The sequence below is a fragment of the Stenella coeruleoalba genome, assembly GCF_951394435.1.
Source record: "Stenella coeruleoalba genome assembly, chromosome: 6".
Lineage (NCBI taxonomy): Eukaryota > Metazoa > Chordata > Mammalia > Artiodactyla > Delphinidae > Stenella > Stenella coeruleoalba.
This window is the reverse complement of record NC_137151.1, coordinates 73,978,894-73,998,204: the sequence shown is the minus strand read 5'-3', so window position 1 is coordinate 73,998,204 and position 19,311 is coordinate 73,978,894. Positions and strand designations below refer to the sequence as shown.

The following is a 19,311-nucleotide window of genomic DNA, read 5'->3' as shown; positions in this document are numbered from 1 at the left end:
AATCCAATATATAAGCAAGTATAAATTATCCATAGCAAATTTGAAACTTTGGGATTTAGCTTAACATGCTGAGGTTTTTTTTTACATGATAAACTGATAAAAGGGGAAAATTTGGAGTAAATAAAAAAGTGATTCTTGACCAATTTAATTTTTTTAATGTAGAGAAAGTTCCCCTGCCATGAAAAATTTTAAAAGAAGAATAATAAGTGGATAGTTGATCTAAAAAATATTCAAACTTATTGTGAAGTTACTGTAATCAAAACAGTATGGTATTGGTAAATGCATAGAAAATACATGGGCAAAGCAGAACAGAGCATCCAGAAATAGAATTCAAGTATCCAGGAAATTCAGTGTTTAAATCAAAGTGACCTTTCAGTTCAGTGGGGAAAGGGATATTTTACTCGATAAAGAATGCTGGCCCAGTTAACTATCCATTTGGGAAAAACCGAATATAAACTTGTACCTACACTATTTACAGAATAAATCTCAGCTTGACTAAAGAGCTAAATTAAAAACTAAATCACAAAAATAAAAGAGAAGAAAATTTGTGAAAACAACTGTAGGGAAGAGCTTTTAAAAATAGATTTACAGACTCAACAACATAAAAATAAAAATTTATGTATGGTAAAAGCAAGGTCATTGCTATACCAAACAGTGTATTTGTGAAAAAAATTTAAGGATGCCTCTTCCTCGAGATATGTCATTGCCTCTGCCATAAAATATTAAAACAAACATACAGTGGCCACAGTGTGAATTGTACAAGCCTAGAAACAGTGCATAATCTACACAACTGTACATGTTGATGCTGGATAAGACCCTATAAATAAGCAAATGCAAACCGTGGATCTCGGGGGAAATGTTTGCAATACTTATGACAAAGGACTAATACACCAGATGTATCAAAAACTTCCACAAATTAATTATTAAAGAAAAAACAAGCAACACAAATGAAAAAAAAATTGACAAAAGACAAGCATTTCACACCAGAGGCAATGTAATGTCCAACAAATATATGGAAAAATGCCAGATATTTTCCAGTCTTTATTATAGTGGCCACTTTAAAGATATTGGTAAACAGTAATATGAAGCCTTGACCAAAAAGCTAGTTTTAAAAACATGTCTGGCTATCAAAAAAAGTGTTCTATCTCAGGCTAACTCCAAGTTTGCGTACACAAAATCACAAGACAGGCCACATGTGATTTCTGGGGGAGATAACAACCTCACCGTATTTTTAATCCAAGCCTAAGAGTCATTTAGAATTACAGAGCTTCCCTGATTCTATGGAGTACTTTAACTGTCTTAGAAGTACTGAGAATTCATTGATAACAATCCCAATTATTTAGCCCCCCAAATTTGCTTTAAAATAAGAAATTTAAATATCAGTTTGTGGAGAAAATAATGGTTATCCAGGATAGACAATTTCCTAAAATGTCTCACAGTCTAATCTTGATTTTTGTTGTAGAGAAAGGCAAACATATTTCATTGAATAAGGTGCATTGTATCTAGCTGTGACCAGGTGATTATTTTCTTTTTATTGTAAGAGCAGAAATAAGCACTTTCCTATAATGACTCAAATTACATTGATTTTCACAGTTATGGGCTTACCTGCAACCAGCTGCTAATCACTCATGTCATGCTAATCATGTCTTTAACTCTATTTGAATTAGACCCACTTTACTAGGTACAGCAAGAACAAGACACAGGTTGAAACTTGGAAATACACGTCACTTTGCTTTTCTTCAATTGGTGTAAACCCTACGTTATTCTAAACTGGTCTTTGTTATGGTTCTAAGGCAATCACTTTCAGAGTAGATACTTGTTCCCCTAGATCTACCTTTAGTGGATCACAACTCCATTTATAAAATGTAAATTGATTTTCACCTAAAAACCCTTCTTCAAGAAAATGATTGAGCATTTCTTCATGAAACTGGTTAATATTGTAATGTACTATTAATTTACTCTGTAATTTAGAGCAGATATCAACTGTACCTTGAGCCTTAATTAGAATAATTGTTTCATTTATGATCAGTGTAAGTTAAATACCCTATGTAGTGATAGAATACATTTATAAACATTTTCCTGCATGTAGTAGTTAAATGCAATGATAAGGCAATACTACCACCTAGAGGGAAAAGTATAATAAACCCTTTGGATCAAGAATTAAATTATGAAAAATTTCATCTTAAAATAATGCCTGGAATTATTACTATAGATTAGGAACTGTCATTTTTGTCTGTAAATGCCTTGATTCAGTACCCAGATTCTTGAACTGATGCTATTTCAGTTTGGACACATAAAAAACGATGAAAACTGTTTTGGAAGAAACCACTTTATCAATTTAATCAAGAACTATAGAATCCTTAGGTTTCAAATTATCCACTATAAGGATATTTAAAAGAAGTCCAGAGTACAATACAATGAGGGCGAGGGTAAACAAAGACAGGATAAATTTAAAACAGCAGTTCACCATACTTTGACCAGAACAGCAGTTTGCAAAGTGCATTGCACAGCCTATACCCAAAAAGAGTAATGAGAAAGCCTTTTTCTGCAAAAAGAGTAATGAGAAAGCCTTGCAATTCACAGGGCATATGGGCATGATGGGCATGATGAAGGCTGTGGGAAATCCTGCAGGAAAATAAAAAAAAGGTTTACCTTGTTTAGCCTTGAGCTGCACAAGCATTTTGATTACAGAAACCTTTCTTCCTTCAACACCTATTTGACGTCCCCTCGCCCCCACCCGCCCCCCAGAATTGGGAGTACAGAGAAATTTAGAGTTATGGTTACCATATTTGCCGTGTCCTTTCTTTGACCGTATTTTAAGGACACGCCTTCTGCTGTCTTGACTTTTCTAAACACGAAAAGGTGGGGCAGGGCACAGAATTCTTTAGTTTAGGATTAAATCTGATTCTCTTACAGAATTACTGCAGATGAGAATAAGGCTCACTGAGATTTAAAACAAATTACTTTCAAGTACATTACTTGCCTCTGTATAGGTTATTGAGCCACGGATTTTATTTTTTTAATTTTATTTATTTATTTTTGGCTGCATTGGGTCTTCATTGCGGCGCGCGGGCTTTCTCTAGTTGCGGTGGCTTCTCTTGTTGCGGAGCACGGGCTCTAGGTGTGCAGCCTTCAGCAGTTGCAGTGCGTGGGCTCAGTAGTGTGGCTCACAGGCTCTAGAGTGCAGGCTCAGTAGTTGTGGCGCACGGGCTTAGTTGCTCCGCGGCATGTGGGATCTTCTTGGACCAGGGATCCAACCCGTGTCCCCCGCATTGGCTGGCGGATTCTTAACCACTGCACCACCAGGGAAGTCCCAAGCCATGGATTTTAAAACTCTTCCTTAAATTAAACACTTCCAGAGTTTTCTTCCTTTATTCATATCTGATGACCAAGGGAGTAGTTCCTTGTCTTGGCATTCTTTGACCTCTGTCATTTGATTTTCAGGTCCGTGTCTCCAGCGGGGAGGATCTCCACGTCCCCCATCAGATCTGTTAGGTCTCCGTTACTCGTCCGGAAGGCTCAGATGCCCACCATGCCCCCAGGCCCTGAAGTGCCTCCCCCTTGGAAGCAAGAGGGCTACATGGCTTCATCTGAGTCTGAGATGAGAGAAACCATGGTGACAAGTGCTACTCAGATCAGGACAGAGGAGAGATGGGAAGGGAGATACGGGATCCAGGAGCAAGTGACCATCAGCGGAGCGGCAGGGGCTGCCGCCAGTGCTACCTTTGCGGCAGGGGCTGGTGCTGCTGGGGCTGCAGAGGTACGGTCAGAGCTTCCTTTCTCTTCCTTTGACATCTGGTTTCTCCCAACAGAATCCTGCCATGAAACGCAGTCTGTGTAGGTTGCAGGGAAAATGCATACGAACATAAGAGTATAACCGAAACTGAAAACGCAATTTGGCTTATGCTCTGTAAAAGCGTTTTTTAATTGGAACAAAGGCTCTAAATCCGTGAGCTTTTCATAAATGTAGGTTTTCACAGTACCTACCATATCTCTCTTGGCAATGATAAATGCTTATGCATGTGTCTACTGTACTCTAGGTGGCTTGGTTTCCACTGTTCTTTTGTATTTTCTGCCGTGCATGTCATTTCACAAAGTAATGTGCTTGGTCACTGCCAATCCAGGTGAAACAAGAAACTGACAAAAGTGCAGCTGTTGCAACCGTTGTTGCTGCTGTTGATATGGCCAGAGTGAGAGAACCAGTTATCAGTGCTGTAGAGCAGACTGCTCAGAGGACAACCACGACTGCTGTGCGCATCCAACCTGCTCAAGAACAGGTAGGCCTGGGGCCATGCACACTGAGCTGTGCATGCAATCAATGTTCACATCGCTTTGAGGACAACACTGAGCCCACCATGGCCCGGACTTTTAGGTCTTTCGGAGCAGGAGGTGGTCTGAGACCAAAGGTGTTCAAGTTACAAACATTCTAAGTACCTGGTCTAAGTCAGACAGCTAGGCAGGTAAGAGTTAACTCTCAGAAAGTCAAGATAGGAGGTCAGACAAGGTATCCCAAGTATCAGGGCACTCCTGAGTTAAGACAGGCAAAGGTGGCCGAGAAAGTCAGCTGAACAAGACGGTACATGTGCGTTCAGAGCTGTAGTTCCAGACCGGTCCATCCAGAGCTCAGTCTCTCCAAGAGCCAGGCAGGAAAACCATTATTTCAGGGCTGCCATTACCTTTCTCTAAGCTTCCCCCAAAGACCTTTGCTTTTACTTTCCTCAAAACAAACGTGACGCTTGATTCATAGCTGAAAGGTGTTATAAATCCAAGATAATTTCCCATCTCATATTTGAATAGATTTTCTGTTATAGTTTAAAAGCACTCTAGCTTTCCTCCTTGTCATCTCCTGTGTGACATTTATGTCTTTATCCTGATTTATTATTGTGACTTTTTATATGAGGTGCATTACAGTATTTCTTTCCTTTCCCCTATGAAAATCAGATAAAAAAGGAGGCAGAGAAGACTGCTGTAACTAAGGTGGTAGTGGCCGCCGATAAAGCAAAAGAACAAGAATTGAAAGCAAGAACCAGAGAAGTCATTACCACAGAACAAGAGCAGGTGCACGTAACTCATGAACAGGTGAAACTGGTTTTTGATATGAAATTATTATTGTGATTACCAGCGTCAACACAGATAATAAAGTTTACCATGAAGGGTGTTGTTTCATGAGCAACACGGTTATTTCACACTAATAACATCCCCTGTATCTCTGTATCCCTGGGTGCTGGATACCAAAGTCCTTTAGAGTCACCAGACGCTTCCCTTGTGTAGACAAAAGGGACCTCTAGGAACACATAGCAGAAGTAGAAACAGGGGTCTCATCTACACTGGCCTGGAGACGCACTGGCTAAATATGTGACTACAAGGGACGGAGAAGTAGATGCTGAGGTGGGAACTGGGAAGGGTGGAAAAGAACACTGAACACACAGTGCTCTGAAAATAGCTTAGCAACTGCTTCCTGACTCCTTAAGAGAACATTTGAACATGGATTTGAAATGAGATGGAGAGCATGGCCTTCTCGGGTGAAATAACCAGAAAAAGTGAAAAAGACAGCTCCATGCTTGGAGGCATTCAGGAGCGAATTAGATGAGGCCAACTGATAGGGCTCTTGGCCACCCAATCCGATTGTCAGTTGGGCGGGTTTGGGAAGATACCTCTCAAGCCTCTTTTAACCCTGAGATCCTGAATTTCAGTGACGACGCCTGAGAATGGCAAAGAGGCAAATGGAGAAAACTGCCCCCCCAGCACCCCCTTTCCCCCCACATATACCTTAGGTGTCCAGATCCAAGCACAGTATCTTCAGGGAGTTAAGGATTTGGAAAACATTTTGCCTGGGATGTGCACAAAACTTTTCTCCCTTTAATGTCTCAATTTTAGAAAAGTAAGTCTTGATATTCCAAACCATCACAATAGTTAGGAAATTTTTCGAAGCAAAATTATCGTATAAATGTGGATTATGAATCATCTATACTTGATTTTTTATATATAAAATTAAAGGGTCAGACAGTATTACTTCTAAGGTCTTCCATTCTAATATCCTGTGCTCTAAGATTTCCTTTACATGACAAAGTGACACAAAATAATATTGCCATATATCCATTTATAAAAATTGGAAGTCCTTTTCTTTTTGCGGTACGTGGGCCTCTCACTGTTGTGGCCTCTCCCGTTGCGGAGCACAGGCTCTGGACGCGCAGGCTCAGCAGCCATGGCTCACGGGCCCAGCTGCTCCGCGGCATGTGGGATCTTCCTGGACCGGGGCACGAACCCGTGTCCCCTGCATCGGCAGGCGGACCCTCAACCACTGCATTGGAAGTCCTTTTAAAGAAGACTACACCCTCCAATTCAACGCAGTGTTGAATCCAATTTTTTTTCTCTAAGCAACATAACTTATGGTTTAGGCAAATAAAGAGCATGAGTATGGTCATATTAATGAAAATGAGATCATTTATTTAGTGATATCTCTAGAAAAAGGACTTTTCTTCTTTTACTTCCTATTTTTTTATATTTAGTAAACATTATGTCACTTCCATTAGAGATCGGGAGACAATAAGATTTTGTTTTTATCATTGATTTCAGATAAGAAAAGAAACTGAAAAGGCATTTGTACCAAAAGTAGTAATTTCCGCAGCTAAAGCCAAAGAACGAGAAACTAGAATAACTGGAGAAATTACTACAAAACAAGAACAAAAACAAATAACACAAGAAACGGTAAGTCAAATTTTGTAAATACCTTGTAATTTGTTGACAAATATCACATTCCAGCCAGCTACATGTACCCTCTAACCAAAACCTCTAAGTGGAGGAGTCTTTTGTGTATATTATCTTTCTGTTGTTTCTCTATATCTAGTACTTAAACTCTTTCATGATGGAAATTCTGCTCTCATTACACAATTTTCCACTCAACTGATCAGTTTCAAGGAAATTGTCTATCCGCTAGAATAGTTTGGGGCACATCAGTGACGTTTCTAGAGCATAATTAAGTGGAAGATAGATATCACTCCAGCCCAGTTATCCACTGGTACAATCAGTTTTTTCATGCATAGCCTGAGCCCTTGGTCACTTAAATTGTAACACACAAACTTGACATAGTTGGAAGACACATGCATGCGTATGCCCCTACACACACACACACACACACACACGCACGCACACATACCAGCCACGAACACTCCAACTAAATATCAAGGGAAAGTGAGGAATTGCTGGACATCAGAGAAGACCAGTACTTCTTCAAGAAAGTGCCCTAATTCCTGGTTGATGAACAGTGACCCAGAAGTGTTTGCTGCTTTTGTGCTATAGAGCCAAGTTGGAAAAACCCCAGTATCACCAAAATCTACTTCTCTCCCATGTGTGAAATCAAGCCTTACTGGGTCTAGCAAGAGGCAACTTTTGAATTCTTTCATGTTCAAGTAGATTTCAGTGACATTGAGGGTGTTCCAACGTGGCCAGCCTCTCTTAATCTCAAGCTCTTTGTTGATCCCAGAGCTACTTTTTTAAAAAGATCCAGCTTAGAACACTATATCCTTAAAAGGCTGGCCAGAGGTCTTTGGATGAAATTCCCTCTCCTTACAGTGAGTGAGAGACTTTGAAAGGAACCCAAGTTGGCATAATGAAGGGCATAGAAGTCCCTGTTGCCATTGCAATGCTGGTGACTGGCGAGTTCAGTCTAACTGTAGTTGTCTAGCCATTTGCTAGCGGGTGCTCATTAAGTTCCCTAATGTGTCAACATATCTTAAAGATGAGACCTTTTCAGTTTCTAGGACAATTTACTCAGGGGCAGGTGGGCAGAAAAGAAGCCCACTCCTGGGTTTTAAACACAAGCATAGGCCCTCAAAATGGAACTGTGATAACACCGAACATTCTGTATTCTCTCGAATGTCGAAAGGATATCTTGCCATTTCTCCTGTGCCTTTTGAAACACCTTCATTTTACTCTGAAAATCAGACAATACAGAAAGCTGAGACAGCAGCTGCATCCGTGGTGGTAGTTGCCACTGCCAAGCCCACAGTCTTAGAAACAATTCTGGGAGCTCAAGAAGAAAGTGTCACACAACAAGATCAAATGCATGTAACTCATGAAACGGTGAAAACTTCCTGCTGGTGTGAAATTCACTCTTGTTTCATTCCATTTGCAAGCCACCTACATTTTCATCCTGGGTCTTAATCATCACCTTTTCACCTCCTTCTCTTCTTATGACTCATACAGAAAACTTCAGAATCTCTCAGGAACCTTTTGCTGTCTATCTAGCTTTCACTGCCACTTTTCATTCCTAACTTTTTGGACTTCCCTTTGGATTCTTACTAGTATGATATTATAATTCACCTTAATATTTAACATGTTTCTATTGAATACTCCAGTGTCAAAGTCAATTGATAAAATGCAAAATTAGGTATTTTTATGACTCTATTGTCATAGAGTCATAAAAAATTATGAGAAGAATAAGGTGAGAAAGAGAAATGCATCCTTTTATTGCTCAACACATTTTTTTCTTTTAGACTGAACTTATTTTGATATTGTTACCAATGAAACAGTATGGATGACCAAAGCAACTCAGATGATAAAACGTCCTTGCATAGGAAGAAATATTCTTCCTGTCTCAGCTTTGACTTAATTTCTTTTATTAGAGGCTATATGAAATTTAATGACCATTTTCTCATCTTTTTTTTATCGTATGACCAGATAATGAAAGAAACTAGGAAAACAGTGGTACCTAAAGTCATAGTTGCCATGCCCAAAGTCAAAGAACAAGATTTAGTAACAAGAACTAGAGAAGGCATCACTACCAAAAAAGAGCAAGTTCAAATAACTCAGGAAAAGGTGAATACAGATATTCGAGATGGGAAAAGTTTCATCTTTAAACTAATTTCCAGTAAACCATTAACTACAGTGTGATATGAATTATTGATCTGTATTTTCCTTTTTGAATCCCCAACTAAAAACCACATGGTGAATGTATGACTTCTTACCATTACTTTTATCTGCACATTTGATTTTCATTCGTCTGTAACATTTGTAATTCATTTTATTCACCATTATCCTTTGCACGAAGATTGGCATTTTTAGCCTGACTTCTAAAAAGCAATATAAGGAATCATCTGGAGATTTTTTTTTGTAGTTAATGTTTCTAAGGTTTGTGGTTCCCAGTCAGTGTGTACCAACACTGCCCAGTGCAAGTTAACTTCTTTTGTGTAGTTAACCCTGAATAACCTTGTCTTGCATCCCCACTAAGGGGGTGGGGGTGGGGGGAAGTGTCATACCATATGCATCTGAAGCCCTGTACAATTTAAACCTGGATTTTACTATAATAATCAGATGAGAAAGGAAGCTGAGAAAACTGCCTTGTCTACAATAGCAGTTGCAACTGCTAAAGCCAAAGAACAAGAAACAATACTGAGAACTAGAGAAGAAATGGCTGCTAGACAAGAACAAATCCAAGTTACTCATGGAAAGGTGACTATTGCTATTCCAAGTGTGAAATCCCCTATTATAATACATTAACACTAAATCTCATGTGAAATCCCCTATTATAATGCATTCCAAATCTCAAAATTTCTTATGAGACACTATTAACCTGATTTATTTTTAGATGTACAATTGGAAACTAAAAAACTGAATTATTTATTATTGTTAATATTACTACATATTCCTTTCCTCACTTATCTCTTCACTATTATTTTCCATTTTTTTATTATTAACAGCTAGGGATTCTCCAGAAGATGATTGAGATTGCATGCAGGCTAATTTTAAGATACTCCATGGACATTTAAAAAAAAGTGTTCAAGTAAATAATGACCCTTACTGTCAAAAAGATGTACATTTTGAAGTACAGTATTAAGTATAAATAAATAAATCCAGTATATTACAGTGTAGAGTATGGTCTTATTTCAGGAAAAAAACCATAATTTTCATCATGTGAAACTCTACCTTTTTTTCTCCCTGTAAATATCAGATGAGAAAAGAAGCTGAGAAAATTATGGTGCCTGCTGTAGTAGCTCCCACTAAAGCTGAACAAGATGCAATATTAAAATCTAGAGAAGAAATTATCCAACCAGAGTAAATACACATCAACCATAAAAATGTTATTTGTAGCATCTATTTGTGGCTATGAAATTTCCATGAATTTACCTTCTTCCCAGGACTCTATGCCCCGGGTGAACTATTTACCTAATTTTATTCTTTATTGCGAATATAGTAATTGGGAATTAGCAACTAGTTTTTCAATTTCTTTAGCGTCATAACTGAGTCCTGTCTGTATTTTCTATCTCTACATCTTTGGGGGTTTTTTTCTAAGACACGATTTAAGATCAGCTTTTTTAACATTTACGTAAGTCTAATATTGAATGGCATATCAGCCTTCTAGAAGTCTCATTGACGACAGAAATTCCAGTATGTAACAAACTTCATGAGTGATTATATTTACTTTTTTGTTCTGAATCGCATAAATTTGACTGTCTTATTTTTGTTGTTAAAAATTAGCTTAAAAATAATTAGCTAAGAGTGGAAGCTCAGGAAATGTCTAGACTCAAAGAAATAGTTACCACTGCAAAATCTGTGAACACTGCCAAGAACTAGAGAAGGATTTGCCATTAAGCAAGAACAAATACATCTTTTTCATGAGGAGGTGAAAACTGATGCTGTGGACGTGACAAGCCTTGTTTCATCCCATTTCATCATCAGCTCTCCTGACTTTTCATCCACAATGAGTCTCTGTGCTCCTCCTGCTCCATTTAATTGCTTAACTGATCAACAGAACATTAGAGACCATTAGATTCAGTCCAGTCCTTCCAGTGCAACAGTCAGCACTTCTAGTTGTGGAAAGTCAGATTAAATAACATTAGAGACCATTAGATTCAGTCCAGTTCTTCCAGTGCAACAGTCAGCACTTCTAGTTGTGGAAAGTCAGATTAAGTAACACTTTTCTTTGTGTCTTCTAAATTAATTCTCAGCTTTAAACTTGTATGAGTTAGGGTCTCCAATTCTAGTCCAATTCTTCTTCCTGATTATCTAGGTTCCAAAAATATGAGGGATATTAGAGTCAGTCCACTAAGAAATAAGAGCAGCTATCAGCATAGATTACTCATTTGTGGCTGTCCATCAATGAGTATATGGGTCCACCAGCATATGTATATAGAGTTGACATATGTTAACTAAGGAAAAACATATAGATGCTTCCCCAACTTAAAATATCTTACTATAGTTAAGATTCTTTTTTGCATAAGTTTTAAATTAAGAATAACATTCATATATGTCAGTTAGCAAAGGACAATTTCTTTGAGCTTAAGTTTTCTCATTATTAAAATAAGTAAAGTGAAAACTCAAAACTATTTCATAGACTGGTTGAAAGATTCAAATGAGATATAATGTAAATGTAATCATTCTATAAGCAAAGTAATTTATACGTGTGTGTGTGTGTGTGTGTGTATAGTTGAAGATGTTAACATTTTAAAACATCTATAAAATTAAAGTCAACTAATGGCCTATATGGTTTAAAAAAAGAAACAACCAGAAGAATGAACTTAACCCACCTAATCCTCACATATATTTTGCATTCTTCTAAGATGCAATCTAAAGTGAAAATGGTATCTGCAATTCTTCAAGGCAGATTAGATTGTTTGTGGCTTCCTTGATGGAGAACTGGATGAAGCCTATAATCACTAAAGGCCCAATTTCGTCTCAGAAACACCTCATTTATATCTTAAATGGTTCAGAGAATAATTTTAACAGCTATAGAGGTAGCACACTTGAAAAACACTTCAGATGCAATCTAGATTCTATTCACAGCAGCAGAAAAGAAAACTGAACATTAATAAAATATTCCAGCATTCTTTTAAAGAGCACTGATGAACACGGTGATGTGATTTTTGCGATATGCTGTTTCCAAGTACTGCAGAGAATAATAACGTATAAGCTGTATCAACTGGCTTGCTTTCTTTAAAAGAGAAACTCCTTTGCAAAATGTGTTCCCATTTATGATAATCAGATTCATGGAAATGAGAAAACAACATTTCTTTTTCCTTCTTCACTTTAACTTACAATAGTAAATTGAACTTTGCTGTGAAAGATTGTTCTCTTGAATCCAAATATAACACTTTCATTTTCATCACAGTATCTTCATTCGTGTGTTTTAAGAAAGATACTTTCTAATAGATTAAACAAATTTTATACCTAGGGAATCATAAGTAAATTAATATGTTCCCTGTGTGTTCACAAGTTTTCATGTTATCTTAGATTTGCATGTGACTGTACAATTCTGTAGCAACTGATTTTTCTGGATGGGAGTGTGACAGTATTGAGTGCATTTTTATCATCGCCGTCGTTGCACCAACGCTGGACTAAATGATCGGCAATAAAAATAATCAATGAAGATAACCAGCCCCGAAGTCCTGATTTCACAAGTGCTAATTGACTGTCTGCCATGGACAAAGTACTAGACAAACTCAAAACTTCCTTTCTGTTTTACATACACATTGTGTTGTCCTATGTTGTGTTTATGTGATTTAATGTCTAATCTATTTAAGCAAGGATTCAGAGTGTATCTAACTAGATGTCCATGCATTATAATAATCAATGAAATATTAAATTCGTAAATGCATTTCTAAGTCATATTTCTGGAGACATTAACATAGCTTTGTAACGTAGGTGCCGTCGGCCCATCGTGCCTTTAGACATGACTGACATTACTGAGTATTAATTCTGGAAACCTTGTCTGCAGGTGGGCGTTGGGGAAAAGGCTGAAGCTGTAGCAACAGTGGTTGCTGCAGTAGACCAGGCCCGAGTTCGAGAGCCCAGAGAACCCGGGCACGTTGAAGAAATGTATGCTCAGAAGACCACTTTGGAGTACGAGCACAAGGAACACGTGTCTGCCGCCAAGGTAACTGAGCATCCGCCACGTCCAGCCTCAGAACCCCACATTGTCCCTAAAGCAGTCAAGCCTGGAGTGATCCACGCTCCTTCTGAGACTCATATCACAACTACGGATCAAATGGGAATGCACATATCATCACAGGTGAGTCTGGACCCACTGGCTGCTCCCGGGAAAGCGAGCTTAACTGCCGTGCTCACCTGGTGAACACGGGTATCACTGAGTTCCATTTCCACGCAGATCAAGAAAACTACAGATCTAACAAGTGAAAGATTAGTCCATGTGGATAAACGCCCCCGCACAGCAAGCCCTCACTTTACCGTTTCAAAAATTTCTGTTCCTAAGCCAGAACATGGATATGAGGTAAGAAGTTAATGAGCTTGACAAAGAAATGTTAGGCTCGAAGGAAGAAAGTATCTAATGGGTGACGTAGGGTATCTTTGCCGAAAGCCAATGTGGGCCTCTTTTTGATGATGTCTGTTTGCTTTCACAGTGGACTCAGAAGCCCCTAAAGTCTGAAACTTGCCCAGCAGGGTGAGCCTAGGCTAGCAGTTGGTTATATTACACCTCTGAGAAGACACAAATCCATACAGGCTTCTTTCCTTTCACATTTTGTAAAAGATGATGTGTTACGCAGTTCAGCTTTCCTCATTCTGTGAGACATTTCAGAGTAACTTAAATGAGAATTGATACCAATAATAAAGACAGACGTTGAGAAATCATGTGTGCGTATACTCACTGTAGCAAAATGGAGAGGTGGGACTGTGTGGTAGTTGGGCTGGATTGTGGAATCACACAGCCCTGGATAAGTACCCTGGCCGCTGCCCCTTATTAGCTCTGTTATCAGGGGCAAGTTAGTACATGTAAAATCCTTAGCAAGTTGACAGGGCCTAATAACCCTCAGTGTTAGTCACAACTGTTCTTACTTTACACACCCAAGGCATGGAATCTAAACTTTGTACGCTTCAAAGGATTGTAAGGTATGTTTAATACCTACATTTGGGATAGTCTCAAATTACTATGGAAACCAAATAACCATGGACAGCAATAGAATAAAAAGAGTAAGGAAGCCCTTAAGATATTTTTCTAAGCATCTCCATTTTCACCTTTCACACAGATTTGTGGCCGAAGCCTAAATGTGCTATTTTAAAGTAGTTCTTAGGAATTAACCAAGTATTTAAATTTTTTATTATTTTTGAATTTCCCACCGTCGTATTTTCAAATACAGCTTCATTGGGATGGTTAAGTGAAAATTCATGACCGAGTTTTAGAAGACCTTCAGTCCCTTTATGATAAGAGCATAAAATAAGAAGCTCTAAGTATAACTCTGTAAGGAAGGTTTTCAGATACATTTTAGAAACTGGCAGGAATGACAAGGAGCTTTATAACTGGCTTATCTCTGACATTTCATTAACTATAAAAGTGATAATGAGAACAATAAAAAAGGGACCATATAGGAAAGAGACTCAGACTCACCCCAGGAATACTAGTGGCAAAGCAGTTCCGAGTAATGACTGGGATGACAGTTAAGTGACTTTATTTTCTGACTCCGTTTCTATTCAGGCATCAATAGCTGGTAGCGCTATTGCCACGTTACAAAAAGAGTTGTCAGCCACACATTCCGCTCAGAAGGTCACCAAATCCGTGAAGCCACCTACTGTGAAGCCCGCTGAGGCTAGAGCGAGAGCAGAGCCCACCCCTTCACCCCAGTTCCCCTTTGTGGACACACCAGAGACTTTTAAGAGTCAAGCTGACATTGAGGTGAAGAAGGAAGTCGGGGTGAGCATCACTGGTGGCGCAGCCCGTGAAGAGCACTTCGAAGTACTGCACGAGCGTGAAGCCAAGGTTGGTCACCGGAGCGCCCGCTGTCTCTTGATCCATTCCTGTGGAGGACGGCTAGGCGCTTGGCCAGTCTGTGCTACAGAAGTGGTCAGCCAGGTGTCCTGCCTTTCTCCATCACCGTGCTTGCACTTCATTTTATTGAGCATGGTGTGGGTCGGAGCTCTTTTTCTCAAGTTATTTTTATAATTTTGCATATGCTAAGAGCTTATGAGGCTTCCCCTAATTTCCTGAGCATTTTGTAACATCCTTTGTAAAAATTGTAGGTGACAGAAACAGCAAGAATACCTGCACCTGTTGAAATCCCTGTTACGCCACCAACTTTAGTCTCGGTGAGTAAAGTTGATTGTGTTGGATCATATGCATATCTGATCAAATAATTTTCATATATGCAAAGATCAGTTTCTCAAACTGGAAAATTGCACGAGTGCATTTACAAGTACTAATTTTAAGACCACATACTATTTGGCAAGGAGAGGGGGAATTCTGTGTGACAGCCATCAGTCATGTATTCAACAGATTTAATGAGTTTCTCTTATGCGTAAGGCACTATCGCAAGACCAATCTGGCCCTCTTTGAAATCTTTGTCTTACTATCAGAGAAGATGTACGTAAATAAGCGTAATGAAATGTAGAAGGTGATAAGCACTTCAACAGAGGGAGCGTCTGGAGGAAAGCTAGATTACTTCCAAGTGAAGGTAGCATGGAAAGCTTTGCTGAAGAGGCAGCGTCTGCTGCTGAGCCTTCAAGCTTCGTTAGGATTTGAATATGTGCAAAACACAGAGGGTACAGAGTTGCCCCATTATATGGTATTAATACAGTTCTACCCTATGAACCTGGAAATGCCTTACATTTATTTCAGATTGGGGATATTCCAATTTCCAAGGGAGTTTCTCTACTAATATTTCTAGAGTCTTGATATTAAGAAAGCGTTTTATGACAATTAGAGTGTGCAAGGTCAAACCACCCCCACATTTGTTACAACACATAGAGATGATTCATGAATATGCACATATATCAATACTTCCTTTTTCTTCTCTCTTTAGGGCTTAAAGAACGTGACTGTTATTGAAGGTGAATCTGTCACCTTCGAGTGCCACATCTCTGGATACCCATCCCCAAAAGTGACATGGTACAGGGAAGACTACCAAATAGAAAGCTCCATTGATTTCCAGATAAGCTTCCAGAGTGGAATTGCTCGTCTTATGATTCGTGAAGCCTTTGCAGAAGACAGTGGGCGATTTACTTGCAGTGCTGTGAACGAGGCTGGGACTGTCAGCACATCCTGCTATCTAGCTGTGCAAGGTCAGTGGCCACACCCCCACCAACCTTCCACACATGCCGTCGCTGTCGCCTGACACTTCTTTTCACCATACGGTGTCTGCACACCTCGTAATGGAGCGCCCTTTTGGAATTGAGGGGTTGATTATGGGGTCAGCTTAACTGTGATGCTAAGCAGAGGTCACTAATGAAACAAACTAAATATCTGACTTAACAAGAGAAACTTCTGTCTTTTTGTAGTGTCAGAAGAGTTTGAAAAGGAAACAGCTGTGGCTGAGAAAATTACCACCGAAGAGAAACGGTAACACGCTTTTTGCTAATGAGTTTTGCTGTAGTACCGTTTTGCTTTTTCATTCCTTTCGTATTGGCAAATTGCAGTCCAGAAGCTAATATGAAGGGAATTCTCTTTCCAGCTTTGTGGAATCAAGGGATGTGACAATGACAGACACTAGCATCACAGAGGAACCAGCAGGGCCTGGAGAACCTGCCGCTCCTTTCTTTATTACAAAACCAGTGGTACAGAAACTGGTAGAAGGCGGGAGCATTGTATTTGAATGCCAGGTTGACGGCAACCCAAAGCCCCACGTCTACTGGAAGAAGTCCGGTGTTCCTCTAACCACTGGATACAGGTATTTTTATGGCTGAATGATAGAGTTCTCTGTGATTTGTCTGATATGTATATGAAGCCAAGAGAGAAGTAGGATTTACCTACCCCACCATCCCTCAAAGGTAGGCTCTTTTGTTATGGCGCCTTCATAGTGCGCTTTGAGGTATCTTCATGTTTTCATATGAAGTCTTATTGAGAAACAAAGCTCTGTGACAAAAGTGGGTGGAAGATGCATTTCTTTATGTTCTATTTTGATTCACTTATAGTGCTAGTGAAATGGAGAAAATGGTGTGGATTTTTACACACACGACATATTCTTCTAGAAGGGATTGGAAAACAACTTTCAGTAAAAATGCTTAGTAAGTAAGGCACTAAAAGATAAAAGAAAAAGGGTCATGTAATGAAGAAGAAAGCTAGTTATACATGAAAATCTATGCTAATAAATTTGCTGCAATTGAACATAAAATTAGGTTTGAATTTCCCGCAACTTAAACAATCTAAAAATGTAGCCATCGTATCTTGAGAATAAATATAGTGTACCAAAGGCTTCATATTGAAATGTTTAAAGGAATTTATTGTTTTGATTATTCATTTGATCTTCACATAAAACAATGGACAAAATAATGAGCAAAGAGAAATACCTAAGTGTTTAAATGGCCTCATCATTTGCTAACATAAACACTGAAGCCCCTTATTTCCATACAGTTGATTCTAGTAGTATTATAGTCTATTATCTATTTTAAAGAGTATATTACTGTTATTTAAAATGAAAATTTTAACTTGCTTGGCCCACATTACTCATGCTTATGCATTTTGCTCAATTTTCAGCAATCTGATATTCTATGGTGGAGCTTAGTCCCATGTTTAGGATCATTGAATTTTATACAGATCCACATAAGGGTTACTTATGGCTGAATTTTTTGTGTGTTCATTTCCGTAAAGATACAAAGTGAGTTACAACAAACAAACTGGCGAGTGCAAACTGGTGATTTCGATGACGTTTGCCGATGATGCTGGAGAATACACTGTTGTTATTCGTAATAAGCATGGAGAAACTTCTGCATCTGCCTCCTTGCTTGAAGAAGGTGAGTGCAATTCTAAGTGGTTCCGTGTGCACAATAAAAATGGAAATGCAGGGAAGTAGCAGTGCCGTGTGATTGTCAAAAGGCCTGTTGCTATATCCTGGTTCTGATACTGGCTGTGTCCCCATCTGACCCATCTCTTGGCCTCAGCTGTATAGGAAATGTTTTAGATCACACAGCCTCCAAAGCCATACCAGTGCTAAACTTCGAAGGTTCTAACAATAGTTTCTTTTCAGTACATTTATTTCTAAGCATATAATGCCTTTGAAAATGCAGGGATTCTAAATCCAGTTGCCTTTCAGATCCAGACAGATATTAGTGATCGCAGGGCAGACAGGGGCAAACTGGAGAGAGTATACGCCCTGCCTCAAGGGGGCAGTAGCTCCCCAACTCCAGTACATTGTTGCCAGGCATGCAGTACCAGGCTCAGTGTTGCTAGAGCTTACGATTTTTTTTTTTAAAACATCTTTATTGGAGTATAATTGCTTTACAGTGGTGTGTTAGTTTCTGCTGTATAACAAAGTGAATCAGCTATACATATACATACATCCCCATAATTCCTCCCTCTTGCGTCTCCCTCCCACCCTCCCTACCCCACCCCTCTAGGTGGACATAAAGCACCGAGCTGATCTCCCTGTGCTATGCGACTGCTTCCCACTAGCTATCTACTTTACATTTACATTACATTTACATTTGGTAGCATATATATGTCCATGCCATGAAGCTTCTGATGTTTTAAAGAAAAGCTAGAAATCAGAATTTTCAATATTTATAAGTAATTTGAAAAAAAAAAAGTGTAATAACATTTAGGTTAAACAAAATGTATCTGTGGGTCTCCGTTATCTTTGTCTAGATGTTCACATTTATAGTGGACCATCCACGTTCTGTCTCATTTGAGCTGCACAAAACTCCTTAGGGTTAGGATATTATCCCCATTTGGCAAAGCACTCAAGACCCAGGAAGATAAATGAATTGCCAAAAGCCACATGGCAAATTAGGAAGACCTCTAGGGTTGATCCCAAAGGACTGACTACTAATATAAAATTCTTTCTACAATAGTAGTGGCTGCCTTGACTTCTTAACGTAAGTTTGGGTTTGAAATTCAATCTAATTAGTCTATACTGAGCACTTTGATAGTAAAAGTTGGCAGATCTGGCTTTTGGTTATCAACTTTCCGTGGTGTAGGACTTGCTTGAGTGAACAGTGGCATGGAGGCTTTTTCATAAGAACATTAAAAATTAACTTATGTTCTTAACTCCTAGCTGATTATGAGTCACTGATGAAGTCCCAGCAAGAAATGCTTTACCAGACACAAATGCCTGCATTTGTGCAAGAACCTAAAGTTGGAGAAATAGCACCTGGCTATGTATACTCTGAATATGAAAAAGAGTATGAAAAAGAGCAAGCCTTAATTAGGAAGAAAATGGCCAAAGATACTGTAATGGTCAGAACTTTTGTGGAAGACCAGGTGAGTATAACAATAATGACCAAGTCAATCACTTCATACAGTATACTTTCCTCCCACAATGCCCCTCTTTTTGTTTGATATTTTCATTTTCAAGTGATAGGTCAGGGTTAGACTACTATAAACATGTCCAGGTTCACTGCTGACGAGGTTCCTTAATCTTCATAACATGTTGC

The 19,311-nt window shown here is 38.9% G+C and overlaps 1 protein-coding gene across 1 annotated transcript in view; it reads left to right on the top strand.

The window, feature by feature from the left end:
- TTN (titin) overlaps positions 1–19,311 on the top strand; it is a 283,020-nt gene that overhangs the window by 8,956 nt on the left and 254,753 nt on the right. The window contains exons 7-20 of the mRNA XM_079924045.1: positions 3,445–3,760; positions 4,125–4,277; positions 4,942–5,079; positions 6,577–6,708; positions 9,313–9,450; positions 12,713–13,006; positions 13,103–13,225; positions 14,426–14,707; positions 14,968–15,033; positions 15,747–16,005; positions 16,222–16,282; positions 16,395–16,610; positions 17,531–17,673; positions 18,933–19,138. Of these exons, the coding sequence (XP_079780171.1) occupies positions 3,445–3,760; positions 4,125–4,277; positions 4,942–5,079; positions 6,577–6,708; positions 9,313–9,450; positions 12,713–13,006; positions 13,103–13,225; positions 14,426–14,707; positions 14,968–15,033; positions 15,747–16,005; positions 16,222–16,282; positions 16,395–16,610; positions 17,531–17,673; positions 18,933–19,138 (2,527 nt within the window). The remainder of the gene's footprint in view (positions 1–3,444; positions 3,761–4,124; positions 4,278–4,941; positions 5,080–6,576; positions 6,709–9,312; positions 9,451–12,712; positions 13,007–13,102; positions 13,226–14,425; positions 14,708–14,967; positions 15,034–15,746; positions 16,006–16,221; positions 16,283–16,394; positions 16,611–17,530; positions 17,674–18,932; positions 19,139–19,311) is intronic.